The sequence below is a fragment of the Penicillium riverlandense genome (genome assembly GCF_028828495.1).
Source record: "Penicillium riverlandense strain IBT 135883 chromosome Unknown utg000003l_segment0_segment0, whole genome shotgun sequence".
NCBI lineage: Eukaryota > Fungi > Ascomycota > Eurotiomycetes > Eurotiales > Aspergillaceae > Penicillium > Penicillium riverlandense.
The window spans coordinates 5414339-5432707 of NW_026643196.1; the positions used below are offsets into that span (position 1 = coordinate 5414339).

An 18369-nucleotide genomic window follows, 5' to 3' on the forward strand; every position below is an offset into this window, starting at 1 on the left:
AGCCAATGTTCTGGTTAAGGAGCGGAGAGATTACCAGGCTTCCACTGTGTACTTTGCTCTGCGTTTGCGTGGAGGCCAGCTTTGGCTTGAGGGATTCATTCCCCCTGATAGTTGTGTAGAATCCATGTAGAGGCAAGACACGTCAGAAGGATAATGATACTAGTTGTCCGGAGGGGTACGGCTGACGACCGAGAGGTGGGACCAATGATTTTACCTCACCGCCGTAGAGTATGAATGTACTAACCCTAATGAATGTATGATCAATAAAATGTTACCATGACATTGTCCGTGCCCCCAGCGATGACGTCTATACATATGGCAAAGCTCGCGGGGATGTAGGTAAAAACATTACTACAATACTAATTTGCGCCAAGGAGGCAGAATCGCCGGTAACCAGACCATTCGAAAACCTGTCACTCCCCTGAGATATTTCCAGCATAACTCATCACGGATTTCTCGTCGACTTGATATGATCACTATCAGTTCCCTGCTGCACTTTCATGTGCTCAATCCGCTCATTCAGCATCTCAATTTGCTCCTCCTTCTTCTTCAGCGCCTTTCGCGACATATCTCTCCCCTGAATAATCCCCTTCATTTTCAACTCCTGGCGGTCGAGCAGCGCCACCAGATCGTTCAGTGCATTGTTTGGAATCACAACGCTGTGCTTATCCAGGATAGCCAAAGCGTCCTTCGCAAGGTCGGATCGATTTGCCTTCGAGTCGGCGCTGATCACATCGCGGTATTTGCTCGGTGTGGGTGTCATGGACACTTCCGCCGATGACGGAGGGAAACGAGATGACCGGATAGACTGCGGTGTTGCCAATGTGGATGGTGCATGTGAAGGAGAATCGTATGCGAAATCCGAGAGCTTCCTTTTGCCAGGCGATGTGGTTTCCAATGTGCGCGCTGCTTTAGATGGCAACTCAGGGTGGAAGTTGGGTTGGGAGATGAAAGATGCCGTGGCAGATTGGCTGCCTGACAGCGCTTCCTTGAGCTGCTCGTCATCATCCTCCTCGTCGTTCCAGCCATATTCATCTGTATCCTCCGCCATCATCCGCGCCTTGGCGGTCTTGGGGGGTGATGGGTATCTGCGCGGCGGGACGTCAACGAATCTGCGCTCGGTCTGTGGCGTGAGAAGGCCGGTTCCTGCGTGATCTGGTTTGGCGGGCGTCTGGGTGAAGGGATCAGATTCCGATCGGGTGTTCGCAAGGACGGCGGCTCTCTCGCGGACCTGAGCGTCGCTCTGCCATAGAAAGAAGCGGCAGCGCAGATGCTGTGGTTGAGCGCAGGTGTAGACTAAGAGAATCAGCGGGGGTTGAGCTTCAGGGACTGCTTCACGTACAATACCGGCCATGGTTTGCGTTCTCCTTCTTGACTTGGAGCTTGACCGCGGGGGGCCGTTCGGGACAGTTGCAGCGCCAGATACCGTCCTTGAAGAGGCCATCCAAATGGCGACCCGTTCGAGGAGAGTCTGGGGGTTTTTTATGAGGAGATAACATGGTGATGGGTGAACTGGTCACTCCTGGGAGTGTCCAGCAGTCGAGGTACTTTGATCATGTCCGGTCGCCGGGGAAACTGCGATCTTATCATAGATAAGACTACCAACTGCCTCAGGCAGAAGTCTAACACGAGATGAAGGAAATCCCGGTTTCTGCTTGCTTGTTACTATTCGTGAAATATATACGCAAATGCTTCTATCTATCTCTCTCTCTTTCTCTCTCTAATACTTCTTTTTATATTACTTGAGCTAGAAATAAATCCAGATCCCCTGATATCACCACCCAATTCGTCTCTTGAGACAAGTACGTACTCCTCATCTACCCCACATCCAAGCCATCCTATCACCCGCACCAACTCCCTCCGTCCACCCACCATGGGCCATGCAGTCAGCCACCAACTTCACCTCATTATCCCAGGAGCTATATCTCTACATATCGGAGTTCCTCGACTCAATTCCGGACTTGAACTCCTTCGCGCAGGTCAACTCCACACTTTACGACCTGCTCAATAAACGTCTCTACCGGCGCGATGCGGCACAGACACAGACACAAAGTCATGGCCAGATGAAGCATGCCTTATTTTGGGCTGCGCGGCACGACCAAGTCGGAACTGCGAGGAAAGCCGTCGCCGCGGGCGCGGACGTGCTGGCCATGACGGATGAAGACAATCTTATAAAAGGCTGCACGCCGCTGATGCTGGCTGCCGCGCATGGGAATCTCGAGGTGCTGCGCTACCTGCTCACCATCGAAGAAGCGAATCCGAACTTGCGGGACCGACGATACATGCGCCCGCCGATTTCCTGGGCCGTTCGAGCGGGACACATATTTGTCGTTGCGGCGCTGCTGGATGACGATCGCGTGGATGTCAATCTGCAGGATAACATGGGTAACACGGCGCTCATGATCGCGATCAATCACCGGCCTGGTCTGGTCACCTTGCTACTCTGCAGTGGGAGAGCAGATCCCCGGGTCCCGAACAGACAAGGCGCGACGGCGCTGTCGAGCGCAGCGCGGAATCGCAATGCAGACGTCGGCCTGCTGCTAGCGACGCATCTGGACCTGATATTGGACGGGCACGACACCGCGGAAGACTGCCAGCATGTCTTCTTCTTCGCGGCCAGCACTGGCCATGTCGACACAGTGAAATACCTCGTTTCCGCGCACGGAGACAAACTCAAGCCGAACGGCAAGTCGGATGAATACGTGCGGGGCGCATTTTGGGCGGCTGCATCGTCCCGGCGCGTGGAAGTGATCCGGTTTTTATTGTCGTGGAAAGCGACGGATCCCAACCTGCGGAACCCGTGGAGGCTACATACGCCGTTGTTTGCGGCGGCGATGAATGGGCATGAGGATGTTGTGGATGTGTTGATGGAGAGCGAGCGCGTTGATCCGGAGATACCGGATGTGTATGGGGTGACGCCATTGGGCACTGCGGCGGATAGGGGCCACGAGGATATCGTGAAGCGGTTGCTTACGGGGAAGCGGCGCGCGGACCCTAATGCGCGGGATGAGAATGGGCAGACGCCGTTGTTTAGTGCTGCGTTTTCTGGACATCTGGACGTTGTTCAGATCCTGCTTGAGGCCGAGGGCATTGATCCCAACTTGCCGGACTTGGAGGGGAAGACACCGCTGGCGGTGGCTACGGAAAATGGGAATTCCAAGGTCGCCGAGGTATTAAGAGATAATAAAACGAAGCAATAATCGTGAGATCATCATCATTATGAGCCAGCCATCTATCTAAATTTATGGTATCCTTTCCCTGGGGCGAGTACTCTAGCCATATCTATGTTGCGCTCCCAGTTCATCTCCTCCGACTTCTCCACGCAGCAGCGACAAAATACACGAGTTCGAAAGGTAGTGTTAGCAATTACACAATGAATGAATGTAAAGCGAGGTTCGTTGCAGTTTATTCTGCCAGCACGTGTCGAAGCATCACGACGAATGGATCGGTCAGCTTCAGGACCTCGTGAACCTCGGGTTTCAGGGGCTCCCCGGCTGTGCGACGAAGCTGATCCTGTCTCTTGGTTCGTCGGCGTCGTTCAGCGGCGATGGGGTCATCTTCTTCATCCTCAGCGGAATCTTCGTCAGAGGCGCAAGAGGCCTCGTCGGAAATAGTCAGGTCTTCCAAGTCGCCCTGTAGGATAGGTTAGAACAAGTGTATGAATTTGTGAAAAGGAGAACATACTTGATCAAGGCCAAAATCGCTGCCCTTGAAGGTCGCAGAGCCCGGGATAGAGTCGGTGCCAGTTCCCTCGGCTGCCATCTTCTGGCGTGTTTTGTTCAAGTGCCAGGCCTTCCTGTCCGAGTGCCACTTGATCAACGCATTGATCTCAGCCAAAGCAACATCTTTCTCAATTTGGCCAGCACCGACGGCACCCTGGAACAAGGCATTCATGTCGAGCTTGTGATCCTTGGGGCCCTTGCGCAGAAAGTCGAGAATCTCTTCGACCCACGACATCAGGGATTGGAAGAGGCCGTTGTCATGGAGATGCACTTCGTGGATGAATTTGTAAAAGTTAGCCTCGTGGCGGGCACACAGGTCAATGAAGGATTGCACGGTCTGGTTCGGGTCCGCGGAGGCGTCTTGTCGTTGGGCGCTTTCAATGACGCTGATGGCATCGTCGGCAAACATGGCAAAGTCTGTAATGGAGCTGTACACATTGGCCGACTTGTAGACCCGGACGAGGGGCTCATAGAAGATGGTGAAAAGATCACGGAAGAGTTGCAGAGTAGCCGGCTCCTCGACGATACTAAGCATCATTGACTTGTCGCGCTGTCGAGTGTAGAGTTTCAACAGCTGCTTCATGTGAGCGAACCACTGGGCCCCCTGCTGCATCTCAAGGTCCACATTCTCCACGGCGTGGTTCCAAGCCACCCAGCCGTTGAACACTTTCCCGACTTGCTCGGGGGTGAGCTCTGGAGTTAAAAGTTCAGAGCGTAGGATGGCTACAATGATATCGGTATCTTCCGCAGCAGCCTCCTCTCGGATGATGTTCTTAACGTCCTCCTCGGCGTCGGCGAAACTCTTGAGCTTTTGAGCCAACACCGGGTCCTCAACCTTGGCAGACAACGAATCAATTGACCTCTGGAAATCCTTGATGCTGTCATTCAGTGTCAGAGAGAAGATCCGCTGGAGAAGCGACCGAGATCCAAACGGTTGGGCCAGAAACAGATCGAGGACGCCCGACATGACCGCAGCAGGGTTGGCGATGCGGATCACGTTCTTCAGCAGCGTGTAGGGAACAAGACCATGGATTCTCTTTGCCTGCGCGAACAGTTCGGGGGAATTGTCCTCGGCCAGGAACAAATGGTATATTGTCGCAGCAACCCTGTTTCCAGTCAGCCAGGGTAAATCTCATCAGTGACAAAGACGTACTCAATGCGAAGCCACTCGGCAAACTTCTGATACTGTGGGCTGAGCTCTTGGATGGAAGATTTCTCCTTGATCTCAGAGAAAAGCCTCGTCAAGCCATCTAACAAGGCAGATTAGCATCGTACCCTCATGTCCAGAAAAAATTCGGGAGCTTACTGCTCTCGACGATTTCCCTCCGGAAATTCTCCATGTAGACATCCAACTCCGCGGCACGCTGTCTGGCGATTTCATAAAACCGCTTCTGCTCCTCGATCCGCACAGCATCCATCTCCTTTCTCCGGTGGACATCGATCATCTCCTCCTCGTTCAAAGTAATAGGCTGGCCAGACAAAAAGTCCTCCATGGTCTTGGTCTCCGCAATCCGCTTGTTCTGCAAGATGGTACGAAGAAACGCACGCAACGATACACGCTGTTCTTCACGGTAGAGTACAGTCTCTCGCGGCATATCAGACGACCCGCGCGATGACATGGCGGACCGTAATGAGCTTCGTGAAACTGAGTGCCGAGGACCCTTGGGATCGATCGGAGCAAGGGTTTGGGATGACTGCTTCTCCTGGGGTGTGGGCGGTCCTTGAGTTGAGGCGGATGAAATGGACGAGTTATCGTCCTCGGCAAAGCCGAACCAGCTGGATGTCGTGGAGGACTTGTTCTTGCGAGGCAGAGGGGTTAGGTGTTTGCCGGGGAACTCGGTTCGCAGTCTCTTGTGCAGCTTGACAAAGTCGCCGTATCGTCTGCCCACATGTATCTCCGGCTTGTCATCTCGACGGACTCGAATGATGAACTCCTGTGTAAACAAGACTCAAGTCAGCAGACGCTCAGGTCTCGTCTCACGAGTCGCTTACCGCGTGTGGATGATATCTGACTGTCCGCTTCACAGACACTACGCGCACAGCAGCCACATTCACATCCCACCCATGGATCGACTGGCCCTCGGGGATATTAACCAATATCCCATTCTCATCCGCACCGCGCTCAACCACCTCCATCTCAGAGAATTGGACTCGTTCCTCGTATCCTGACGCCGTAGGCACACCCGAAACCATCATCAGCTCGATGAGCTTCTCGCACTTCCGAGCCAACTTCCGCCGCTTCGTTTCCTCCAGCCGATCCTCCGAGGACGAGACATGCTTGTTGGCAAACGATTCCAGGAACTGTTCGATCAATCCTGATTTAGCATATCGTGCAGGGCAAAGGGTAATAAAGGGCAGACGCACCACCTGCAACTTATCCTGCCAGAACTCCTTCTCGCGTGCCTTGTCGAGAAACGGGAAGTTGCGCACATGGTGCACGAAGATGTATCGCAGAATCGGCAGCTCCGAGTCCACGGGGGCTACCTCGCCGAACTCCGATCTGAAGGGCGCTCCGAATCGCTGAAGGGCTGTGGGGGAGTTGAGTTCGCTGATCTCTGAGCGGACTTGTCGGGCGATGAGCTCGCGCTTGAGGTCTGTATGTCATCACAATATGTCAGCGACTGGTCATCACGACCTGGCATGTCCAACCCACAATGTTCTTGCTTCCCCGTCAGGATCTGTCCATCCGGTGGCGCAGATTGTCCGGTCAACTCCTCCCCGCCCGCCGCACCGTTCGTGGCGATTGGAGCCGGTCTGCGCGCTTCTGGCATGGTGACGAAGATAATAAAATGAAGGACAACACAACGTGTAGTCAAAAGAAGTGTGCGGGTGTGAGGGAGGCCGAATTCGTCTGCCTAAACAAGACGCTCGCACAGGGCCAAGCTCAATAGTGTGATCCCGAAGCCGATCCAGGGATATTCCCTTCCTCCGTCCCCGCCGTGGAGAAAAAAATGGTGCAGAGAAATCAATTGGGGAAAGTGAGGGAATGGAAGGGGAGAGAGCTGGAGAGAAGAATTGCGTGTGGTGGAAGAGGGGAGCACATGAACAATGTCGTCACCGCACGGGAGTTGTTTCTGGAATTTGGCAGTGACGCGGCCAACGCCAACGGCTGAGTGGGCCAGGCATGGTTTTAATTTGTGGTGGCTTAGGGCTAGGCAAAATGGAGTATATTACGCAGATCAAAATAATGTAAGCTGACAGAGTCTCTGGTTTTGGAAACTAGGTATTCGGTGGACAGAAAAAGAAAAGGGGGGTCATTAAACACAGAGATGGTCACTCCATACATGGAAGAACAGGGAAAAGTCAGAAAATCAGCGCTCGGTTTCAAAAACAGTCACAAATCGTAGATATCATCGTCTAACCCATGAAGTCCAGGTCCATGTCAGAGGGCATGCGCGATCCCTGAGCCGCGCCGTGCTGCTGCTGCTGGTCCGCCCAGGTCTGGATGCCGTGCAGGGCCTGCTCGCGATCCAGCGGGGGAAACATGCCGTGGTTCTGGTTGTATTGGCCCGCAGGCTGGTGGGGAGTGGTGGTCGGCATCATGGCGTTGGTGGTCGCAGCCTGGTTCATCTGCGCATTCTGCTCGTACAGGGTGAAGTCGTTGCCCAGCTGGTGCTGGTTGTTGTAGTCATAGCGGTCAGACAGACGCTCCTCGACCTGACCCGAGTGAGGAGAGTACAGCATCGGGTTGCCCTGCGCATGGGGGGACAGGCCAGACAGCTTGTAGGAAAAGTCCGTGGCATCGCCCATCAAAGGAATGTCGCGCGTGTAAGCCTTCATGGCCACAGCATCCATCGCGTTGCCGGCAGGGGGTAGCTGCATCTGCATCGCAGTGTAGTCCTCGCCGAGGTTCTGCATGTCCAGCTGGCTCCATTCCAGATCAAAGTTCAGACTCGCGTTCTCGGTGGAGGCGAGCGGAGAGCCATCAAAGGACACGGGGCCCATCAAGTCCGGGACCGAATCTGCGGAAGGGACGGACATGGTGTTCATGGACTGGCGGTGCATCTCCAGAGACGAAATCAGACCATTCGGGTCGCCGGCTCCGAACTGGGCCTGAAAAGCGTCGAGATTCATCGAAGACCCAAACGGCGGGTCGACATCGTTGCTCAGTCCCGCAGAGGAGGCATGGTAAGGCGAGTTCTCCAGGAACAGAGGGAAATCATCACTGCAGGGGGGTGCAGGAGGGTCATTGAAGTTGAAGTTGGAGTTGTCCGCAAAGCCCATGTTCGACTCCAGAGGAGATGGGCTAGGGCCACTGGTCGGGGTGGAGAAGTCGGTCGGCTTCGAGCCCGGAGTCGACACGCTGGGGGTCTGCGGGGTGGCCTGGATGGACGACGAGCCGCGCTTGACATGGTGACCACGGGCATTGTTCTTGGAGCGAACGTAGACCCAGCCGTGGGCCTTCTCCATGTGTTGCTTGCAATTGCTCTCACGCTTGGAGGCATAGGTGCAGGGCTTGAAGCTGCAGGTGAACAACGCAGGAGTGTTGGAGTGCTTGTCATTGATATGACGGTCACGCTCCTTCTCGGTCGGCCAGCCAACCTGGAAGTACTTGCAAGATGACTGCGTGCACTTCCATGGGCGCGAGTGAGTCTTCTCATGCTTGGTCAAGTCGCAGGGGCGCTTGAAGACCTTGTCGCAATGACTGCACTTCTGGTTGATGTCCATGGGCGGAGCGTTCTTCTTGCGGCGAGCCATGGAACGCTGCACACCCTCATCAACAGACTCATCGAAGCTCATCATGCGCTTGAAAACAGGGCTGGTGAGATCCGCCTCGTAGGCCTCCCCAGTGCGCATCGAGATGGGCTTGCCATCCTCCTGCACAAGGACCAGCTCGGCAGGTTTTCCGGTCTTCGACAAGCCGCCTTCGAGCTTGAGGGTTCCGGTACTATGATTGCCAGTTAGGACAGCTGTGGGGGGTTGGCAGGAGTATAAGAAACTTACACGGTGGGCTCAGTGGCCTTTTCGTTCTTTCCATCGGCAGACTTGGCCGCCTGAGCGGCTTCAATCCGCTCGCGGGACTCACGAATCATGGCCGCGGAGCGTCGAACCTGGGAAACAAGATCGAGGAAGTAGCCGTTAGTGTATGGGCGGTCGGCAGGAAGACGTTGGTCGCGCGCGTTAAGGTGCGAGGCCGAGGTGTGAAGACACTGGATCGTGAATTCGCAAAAGTTGAGATAAGAAAGTCGAGTAGGAGCAGATTTCTTAAAAGAACGAAAAAAAGATTTATAAGTCCCAACCCAGAACGCCAATAGCTCATTGATCGAATCATTCACTTACCGGCGCCAACCACAATAAGGTTTTTTCCAGATCGCGAAGGCAGACAATCTGTTTATTCACAATGCGTTGCGGCACACTCTGGACCAGCGGATGGAATGGCTTCAATCGAGATTCCTTCAGAATAGGGACCAGAATGAACTTCTCGATCTGCTTGCAGGCATTCAATCCCAGCTGGCGCTTGTCGAAGGTTGCTGCTGTGGTGCCCGCGACGGCATTCACTTTTGCATTCACTGTTGAGTTCCATACATCAGCACTTGCATAAACAAGACAATAGGGCGTTCATTCTCCTCCAAGGCGGCCGGGGGGCTTGATCTAACACTCACCTTCGCTCTTATCTGAAGAGACACTCTCGACACTACTGACCGAGGTTCCCAGACCACTGTCCGACTCGTGGCTGTGGCTTTGACGGGTCATCTTCTCATCGTCCGAGCCGGAGAGCTCATTAAGGTCATCCGCAGAGGGTTCAGACTTGACAGCAGGGTCGACTTTGCTGTTGAGATCCTTACTGTTGGATTCTTCTGAATCCGTCCCCAAGTTGAGACGGCCGAGCAGCGAGGTCATCCGTTGTTCGCTGGCGGCAATAGCCTCCAGAGATGTGGGGGAGCGACGAGGCAGCGAGCGCACACTCATCACCGGGTCACGGTCGTCGGAGGGGGGGTCGTCGGCGAGTGAAACGTTTCCCCTTTTTGCAAACGCATCTTGGATGGGCCGGAGGGGCCTTCGGACGAGGGGACAGCGTCGGTGTTTAAGACCGGCCGCCGGCGGGGATGCACCCGGGCGGGATCAACGACAGAGGCCGTCATAGCTACACAGACACGGGCGTGAGCGGATGGAATGAACAGGCTGTCACGACTGATTGGCCGGGGCCTATGACTCACGGGAAAGGGCTGAATGTCTGGATGATTCGAAAACGGACGATCGGCCGAGCGAGTCACTCCGATCGGTCTGGCTGTTGGTCTATATATACCGCCTGGATCGTCGACCAAGCGGGTGATCTCTGGGCGATGGGATCGAGGCTGATAAGAGAATGCGGCGGTGGACTCTCACTTTGGTTGGCAACGAGACGGTCGCAGATTCTCTCTCCCAGTGACTGGGCATACAGCGCCAAACTGGATGCGGGTCACGATGGATGAATCGACCACGACGAAGCGGGCGTGTCGGATGGTCGAAAAGCGATGATGCTGAACCCTCTAGGCGTGGAACGGGATCCGCCGATAGGGCAACACTCGACAACACAAAGCCGAGCGAAATCAAAGCAGTGTCTTCCAACGGCAGCAAATGAGGCCTCGGGACATCCAAGACTCTCACACTTTGAGGACAGGAACGGTGGAGAGAAAGATGGAGAACAGGGAAGAACGGGAGAAAGGCGTTGGCGACACGCAAGTGTCTGCCTGATAGACGACTCGCACTAGGCTGGAAGGGGGATGTGCTCGACATGGGTGATTGGCTTGGGGCGTGTTTGGGCATTACCGCTTTACCCATAATTACACCACCGTCCGTGCTGGATTCTGGTAATACCCCGTCACCGCCCAGCAGAGCCTCCCTCACTCTAGGCATCCACGGCGTCAGCTCTCTGCCTAGAATCCAGCGTTCCTCCGAATACGAGTGGAAGGCCCGTCCGGACCGGCCGGATGAATTGCTCCGTTCCCTCTGGTTCCTTGGATCGTCCCCGAACACTAAACTCAGCCACACAGCCCCAACAACAGCAGCCTTCCAGCACGGGAACACGGGCAAAAGTGCCGATCGGCTGGTGGGCTGGGTTCCTCCCCAGACATTTAATATTGATCGGTTCTGCCAGTAACTTTTTCCTTCTTTTTCATCTTCTGCGGTTGCGGTACGTGGACTGGTCAGGGCCGGAATCACCAGGTCCCAGGTTCCATCCGCGGGCTGTCCATCACCATTGGCGGAGAAAATCCCGCGCTCTTATCTGGGTGCCTGAATGTTTTATTCTTAGTCTCAGGCTGCCATTTTCCTAGCACCAACAAAGGAATTGCAACACGCCAATTGATCGGCAGGGCGTAGTTCCAGAGTCCGACATCAGGGGAAACAGACATAATCCGATGCGATGAAGAATGAGCTAGACGGTCTCCAATGTGATTGGCGTGACCCGGAACCAGATGTTCGTCCACCAATGTATATAGAGTGGATCTCCCTGCGTATTCGGAAGCTCAAGTTGGCTCAGCCTCATGATTCTGTAGATCGAGGGACTATACAGAGGCGCTCGAAATCAGTTTCACCACTTTATTCTCTTCGATTTATTGTCGAACTCTTATCTTGCATCACGCAATACCTATTACGGTTACAATGGCCCTGACAGGGATTCTTGGAAGTGTCTTTCATACGGTAGTAATTAACGGTCTAAAAATAGCTACCGTATCACTACTGTATGCGCCATGCCTTGTCTAGAATCGCTTCTGCAAACAAAACAAACAGGCCTAGAATGCGAAAGGGCGGAGTCGAGTTGGTATGCCAACTGGAGAGCCAATTGCAATTTGCTAGAAGCGTGGAGAGAAGAACTATCTAAGGGCGCAAAGTTGATAATGCGCGTTAGTCGCGTGCTTACACGTGATCAGACAGCGGCCTTGGCCTGTTACATAGAAGAGGTTTTGGCTGGCCACCTTTACACGTCCCACCCCAGCGTCCCTCAACCACACTCACGCTCCGGAACCGAACTGCGAATGAGCGTATAGCATACATAGATACTCGATACCCGCGGTAAGATTTACAGTTAATCGCGGTAAATAATCGTCTTTAACTAACTATATAACTAGAGGAGGAACACCGCTTCAGTACCGCAGCAGGTAGGATCGAGAAAGAGGAAATTTATAGAAAGGCATCTACCATGAAAAGGATATTTAACGAGAGGGGTGCACGACTTGATACCGAAGAACATGCGTTCTAGATGACAGTCGGTCTGGCGGGCCATCTGGAACTTGATGCGTCATTCGTCATCCTGTCACCTTGGCCCGCATTGCTAGTAAGACCCACATAGGAAGAAATACTATCAATTAAGGATATATAGGATATTATTATTCAATACGCCTAATGGCCCATATTGACGGGGGCTTTATTTTGGAGTGCTAGGGTGATATCCCTGAGATTATTCGTAAAGAACCCTTTATGGAAGAGCAGCAGAGGCTAGAAAATCCATATCCCAAGAGAGCAAAATACTAGCTCCAGGAAATTATGCACCTATTAGGTTGACATGGCGCAAGGAATACCCGCATTGTCTGGCAGGAAACTCCAGTAGTCGAAGCACCAACGAATTATTGCTTTCCTCCAGCCACATGCAAATGGCTATACATTCCGACCGCACGCGCGTTTCAACCCACCACACATCTGCGGAATCCATGAGTGCCAACCACCAGGCAAGGATTATCAAAGCTGGGGGGTCTTTTTCCAGCAGACGCTCCAGAAACCCGAGATTAAGTCGAGTCATGAAATTGCAGTACTGACGAAAGTTATTAGTACCGCGCTCTAATGGGAGAAGATTGGACAATAGCCGCAATGGCCACAAATAAGGGTTGCTTTCGAGGGTCGTGGTACTTTCGATTCCGCAAAGGTCGGCTAGATCAGGATTTAAGTCAACACGGCCGGGCCGGTCGTCATCGTACTTAATCCATGGGTCTCGCGCGTTCATGAATGTTGTATACCATAAACTTTGCGGCAGCCAATGTGAAGTGCGTTCGAGAAGATGGCGCAGACCCCCTTGAACCAAAAGCCAGTTAAGTTTCACTGGATCTTTGGAGAAAATGAAAGATTCACGTGGGTTGAAGGATTCTTGCATGAAAGACCTAATTGTGAGGATGAAACAGGTAGAGTAGAGTTTGTCCATATTATGTTCAGCAACAATTTCCAAGTCCTTAGAGTACAATTCAATACTCTTCTGCCAGTGGTAGGCCTCCGCAACACGGTATGAACTGTTATTCGGGACTACTCGGCAGAGATGAGTAGTGGCTGCACCTATGACAGCATGCATTAGGTATGGACACTGAGGAGTGATGCCAATTAGCCTAACATAATCTTTACTCCATATATTAATATTGAACAAATGGAGAAAGGTCCCACCTCAAATGCGAGTTCTGTGAGCTTACTCATCATTGCACGCATATCCGAATCCGCGTTTGATTTCGCTTCTGTTGCGTGACAAAAATACCGAAGAGCTACCAGATTGCGATTTGCAGACGAGGGTGGCAGTTGTTTTGTCCTTTTGACGCTCTGAGCCGTGGGTGGGCACAGTAATTCGTCCAATTTATTGGCAATCAACAAGAGGAACATCGAATACGCTGATGAATCCGGTGACACCAGTTCAGGGCGATCGTTAATGAATTGCCTCACAACATGCGTAGCCTGACGAAAGGAACCATTCTCAAATTTGTATTCACATACGATGTCTTTCTTGAAACACCTGAGACAGTGAGGTTTTCCTTCATCGCACTTAATTTTGTTAGCCGAAAACGAGGAATTTCTCGCTAGCTGGGTGTATCACCTTAAGTCTTTGCCGCTTACAGTTCGAACACCCAGTGCGGGATTTTCTGTGTGGTCGACGAGCAAGATAGATATGTTCTTTTGGCTCAGTGTGCTCGCTTGTAGGAAGCTTCGGTGATCCATAATTCGTTATCTGAAAACTGCTCTCCATCATTCGAGCATGCGCAACCGGAGTCAAGGCCTCTTCGAAATCTTCTGCTACGCGGCTTGGCCACGCAAGTTGAGTTTACCCACAAATATCGTGGGCATAGGAACGTGTGAAAGCGAATTTGCGTGTATTGAAGGGGTGCGGGGCAGGCCGGATGTTAGTTAACCTTAGAATGACGACGAAGAACAATCGATATCTGAATCACGTGATCTGATCGGCGTTGTCCAAACGGAAATATAGTCACGTGCACTTATGTGACACTATTCTCAAACGAGTGTCCATCGTATTCGCTTGTTTCGGTGTTGGGACATGTGGGGCCTGCTTCGCATCATGCCCTCCCTTTTATAGGGGCGATCCGATAAATGACCTTGAAATTGAGATCAGCGAAAACGAAAAGATTTTGCCAACGTTTCCTCGCTAAAACTACTTCTATAGTGACTTGCGTATTCGCTAAGCCTAGCACTGGCGCCATTAGAGAAAGACAACGCGGCCGTAACGCTATTGATTATTTCTTTTTAGAGTTCGTTGGAGCCACCATCCAATAGAAATAGGCCAATGCAAGAACTTTAAGGTCTATGGCGGTGGAGAAGCAAGCCGTCCGTAGTGCATGTAATCATTCAGGGCTGGAACGGAGACATAGCAATTGATATAAATTTGTTGCACCTGCACCTTTGCGATAAAAATGTCCGTCATCGATTTAGTGATTTGATTCTCAACATGCCTGAACCTCATATATCTTTGGCTATTTGCATGATCGTGCTTTATGCATTTATACCTCCTGCGAGCTTCTATCTTGCCAAGATACGACATCCTGGAGCTATACTCCCTTGGATATATCTGACGTTTTTCTCCTTCTGTAAGAACTGGAACCACAGAGCCCCTAGAGCCATTCTGATCAAAAATACAGTCCGTCTTGCGGCAGGAATAGTTCTGATTTTTTACGAAAATGATCCAACGAACCCTGGCCTTTTCATTCCAGCAACCATCACGCTTAACGTGGGAGTAACCTTTCTGCTTTTTAGCACACTAGGTATACTGGGTGTCATCAACAAATTGCAGAGTCCGATTACGCATTTTCAGAAGATACTCTACATCAGTCGAGGAATATTCTTTTTGGGCATTGGCTTGCTCACGGCTGGGGGCTCTTTGGAAGGAAAGCCTGATCCAAGCAAGCAGCTGACGGGTCAGAGGCTCTGTCAGGGGGGTTATCTCATTTTTACTCTCAATCTTGGCTCGATCCTTTACTTAATCAGTCGTCTTTGGATCGCTCGTCAGTCATTATGTCATGATTCGTGGACATGTCTTGTTGCAGTAACAACTGCTTTTCCACCAACCCTCACGCGTCTGATTTACAGTCTTTTTGCTGTGTTTCACCCTAACCAAACAAAGTGGAATATGCTGTTCGGGCCTCTGGGGCCTTTCGTTGGGATGGTTTTCATTATGGAATATCTCGTGGTAATGCTTTTTATCGCTGCCGGGGTCCATCTTTCTCCTTTAAAAAACTAGCAGAAGATCGTGGATTCCTCTTTGAACATCGAGTCGAATGACGTTGATCTCAAGACTCTTTAAAGGAATGAGAATGAAAGAGAATAGCAGCAAATTCTCACAGCAGCGGGTCGAGTGTATTTGAGATGAAATAAGGAAGGATGAACCGAGACTAATCTCTTACAGTGATATTCGAAATCAGATATACCAACATCCTCACACGAATTAATTCCCAAACCCTAACCTGAAACACGCCAATCCAAATTTGGTGTAGTTGTAGATCCTCCGTTTCCCAGAATAGACGTTGTATTTTACACGAAAGTGCTATACGCTTGCTGCCTGCGTGCCCCTCCTTGGTTGCACTCCCCAACCGAAAGGCTTCTTCCCGTTGACTCTTGATCATTATCCAACGTTGAGATACGTAATATGGCTCCAAGGCTCCCCCTCTCAAAACTGTATCTCATCCGTGATATGATAGAGAGCCAATCCCTTACCACCTCTCGAACGGCTAAAGAAGCTGAATGCGGCAAGCTTACAATCATAAATATTCGCAGAAACTTGCGGCAATTTGGAAGCTGCCAGTTTCCTAACGCCTATTATTCAACATTTTGCTCCTAGAACGCTTTAGAGTGATCTTCAGGGTGTCCATGAGCTGTCGCACTTTCCTGGTGGTGGCTCGGTCTTTCGTTTCCATGGCTTCTCTGTTGAAATCTTCATTTGTTGCCGGCGTTCGTCAGTATCCAACCAGGCTAGCCGTGCTCAGAAAAATTCTATTGTAGCTAGTGATGATGCAAAGCCTCTTTCACGTCAATTTTATCTCGTTATATATGTCTTGAAGAGTATGCTTCGAGTCGGTCATGGATGTGGCTGTAGTTGAAGAACCTAGAGTGAGGTTCTCGCTAAAGCCCAAATGGATAGATGTGGGTTTGTAAACAGCCCTTGGGTGACAATGGCAAGGATAACTCTTGCTACCAACGTATCCAGTATGCAGACTTTATAGACCTTGGTAACCGCTATTCAAGACATCATGCAGAAAAGCTCCTCTAAATACCACTCCCCCTTCGCACTTCGTCTGTTTCGCGTAAACCGAAGAAACATTTTCACTTCGTCTGAGCTCAGACCATCTCGAAGGCGTGAACTGACTAGGCGAAAAGTTCCATAATCATGGACTCTGTAATTCTCTAAAATAAGTTCTTGCTGCCCGTCGGCAGTGGACGGGTACCACTCTTCATGCGCAACCATGACCAGTTCGTCCTCGCGCGGAGGCAAACTGAGGTTCCTTCCTTTCAGCAGCACGCGTTTTCTTACTTCGGAAAGCAGTCCCTCTTCAATTTCAAGGACCTTCTCGGCCAGAGCAGCCCATGACGAGCAGTTAAAGAAACCTTGTACCGAAGGCGCTTGTCGAAGGAGATCCAGTGCGTCTCGGCGTAGGACCGGATGACGGCACTTAACAGTGGTGAAAAATAGAGGCATGCCGACGCCCATTTCGAATGTGAACGGTGATTGTGATCGACCTGGCGTCGCTGAGAAATCTAGAATATGCTTTGACCAGCTAACAATAGACCGGAATTGACCGAAATGCATATCATATTCGGTCTCATGTTGTTTAAGGCAACTTGAAATCATGACTGAGATGGCTGCGTGCCAACTTAGTAGAGTTGCTGCAAAAGCTGTTCTTGCGAACGAGGAGTCCTTTTCACTCCATATGGCAAAGTCGACCCTCCACCGCTGGAGCTTGGACTGAAGATCCCATTGACGCGACTGGAATAGGGGAGACCTGCTCACGACCTCTCCAGCACGGGTTTGTCTGTTTGCTTCTCTTTGGAGAAGCATCGTTTCCGCTATTAGCGAGATGATCGTTGTTCGATAATCGTCGGGGGTACGAAGCGCAGTTTCCGTGAATGTAATAATTGCCGATGAATTTTTAATCGGATACCGCGTAGCTACCAACGCGAATGTACCCAACCGGAGAAATAATGGGACAATAACATCTCGCAGGACTGATGAATTCCAAGACGCATCTCTTCTGTCAGGCAGAGCTGCGATGAGACTAGCACCCTGGTCATATAAATGTAGGGCCTCTTCAAAGTGACCCTGGAGAGCCTCGATACAGATATATAGGACGCAGGTCACAAGCGCGATATACATATCAGTGGCATTTTTTTTAATCTGCCGACGCATTTGGGAAATTGATCGGCGATACCACCTGAGTGCTTCGCGTTGTTTGGGCCCTAGTTCCGTTGCAGTAGATGCCATTGATGTACGAGCAAGGCGGTCCACATCTTCGTATAGCCCGCTGATAGCAATAATGGCGTCATATACTGCTCGTTCAGAGCGGCAAGTCTCTAGGACTATTCCTTGCCAAAAGGAGAAATCAAAGCAGCCTCCGATCGCAGGACCGACTCGTTCGAAATAATACTTAAGTGCTAGTTCTTCTCGATTTTCTCGAAGAGATAGGTCAAGCGGGGAATAAGTATGCAGAATAGATGCCGGGCCCGGCGGTTCGAAGGCATTGTCATATGAGCAGGATCGGATAGAGGTTCGACAGCGTAGGCAATAGGGCTTTTCCTCGTCACATTTCACTTTGCGTGTCCTATAGTCCATTAGATGGTCCCTGTGGAGGAAATCACTACGCACCTACAGGCTATACAGCCTGTTCGGGATTTCAGTTTCACAGATCGATGAATTGACTGACGAAAGGTATGTTCCATTGCCTGGAGGTAAAAGACCAGCCAATGTAAGAAATATCAGAGGTACGTGGAAGCGATTTTGGACAGAGCCGAGTAAAAGTGTCATTAATCCATCCACAGCTGAGATGGCGTGACGATAGAGTGTGCTCGAGTCAAACGTCAATGCAGAGGATCGAATGGCGAACTGAGGGGCGGGTCTCACGTTACACGGGAAGGAGTGGATATTCGCTCTATAATATGATTGGCCGATGTAGTGCGACATGTATCTACGATGTCAGAGGATCACGCTAGGGAACCGAGGGATAAACACCATCCGAGAAGGTAATAAAAGATCTGAAATGCGCATAAATATAGTTATTACTTGTCTGTTCCTTTTGACTGAACCACTTTCTAGACCCCGAAGAGTCAAACTTTTGCTCTCTAAGCAACTTGAACTTCAGTTCTAGTGGGACTACGGACTAGCCACAACCTCATACAATCGTCGATCCTGTGAGTCTAAACCTAAGCTAGACTACTATTAGTAACCAGCTCTAATATGGAAACCAAAAAAGGCACC

General features: G+C 51.4%; 6 protein-coding genes across 6 annotated transcripts; 1 reads left to right on the plus strand and 5 right to left on the minus strand.

Annotated features, from left to right (window-relative positions):
• Positions 1 to 445: 445 nt before the first annotated feature.
• Positions 446 to 1499, minus strand: N7474_005844 (Zinc finger GRF-type; the record flags this gene model as incomplete). The annotated part of the gene is made up of 2 exons (XM_057197259.1): positions 446 to 1296; positions 1343 to 1499. The coding sequence occupies 2 exons, from the start codon at positions 1497 to 1499 to the stop codon at positions 446 to 448; spliced, it is 1008 nt and encodes a 335-aa protein (XP_057054655.1).
• Positions 1500 to 1880: 381 nt separating this feature from the next.
• N7474_005845 (ankyrin repeat domain-containing protein) lies at positions 1881 to 3200 on the plus strand (the record flags this gene model as incomplete). The annotated part of the gene is made up of 1 exon (XM_057197260.1): positions 1881 to 3200. The coding sequence occupies one exon, from the start codon at positions 1881 to 1883 to the stop codon at positions 3198 to 3200; it is 1320 nt and encodes a 439-aa protein (XP_057054656.1).
• Positions 3201 to 3405: 205 nt separating this feature from the next.
• On the minus strand, positions 3406 to 6493 carry N7474_005846 (PX domain-containing protein; the record flags this gene model as incomplete). Its single annotated transcript, XM_057197261.1, has 7 exons — positions 3406 to 3633; positions 3685 to 4828; positions 4876 to 4972; positions 5029 to 5656; positions 5715 to 6023; positions 6087 to 6316; positions 6376 to 6493. The coding sequence occupies 7 exons, from the start codon at positions 6491 to 6493 to the stop codon at positions 3406 to 3408; spliced, it is 2754 nt and encodes a 917-aa protein (XP_057054657.1).
• Positions 6494 to 7079: 586 nt separating this feature from the next.
• Positions 7080 to 9632, minus strand: ace1 (putative C2H2 transcription factor (Ace1); the record flags this gene model as incomplete). The annotated part of the gene is made up of 4 exons (XM_057197262.1): positions 7080 to 8610; positions 8667 to 8926; positions 9003 to 9232; positions 9326 to 9632. The coding sequence occupies 4 exons, from the start codon at positions 9630 to 9632 to the stop codon at positions 7080 to 7082; spliced, it is 2328 nt and encodes a 775-aa protein (XP_057054658.1).
• A 2554-nt stretch (positions 9633 to 12186) lies between these two features.
• Positions 12187 to 13613, minus strand: N7474_005848 (uncharacterized protein; the record flags this gene model as incomplete). Its single annotated transcript, XM_057197263.1, has 3 exons — positions 12187 to 12993; positions 13071 to 13410; positions 13492 to 13613. 3 exons carry the CDS (start codon positions 13611 to 13613, stop codon positions 12187 to 12189), a joined length of 1269 nt encoding a protein of 422 aa, XP_057054659.1.
• A 2527-nt stretch (positions 13614 to 16140) lies between these two features.
• N7474_005849 (uncharacterized protein) lies at positions 16141 to 17379 on the minus strand (the record flags this gene model as incomplete). Its single annotated transcript, XM_057197264.1, has 1 exon — positions 16141 to 17379. The coding sequence occupies one exon, from the start codon at positions 17377 to 17379 to the stop codon at positions 16141 to 16143; it is 1239 nt and encodes a 412-aa protein (XP_057054660.1).
• Between the last annotated feature and the right edge of the window lie 990 nt (positions 17380 to 18369).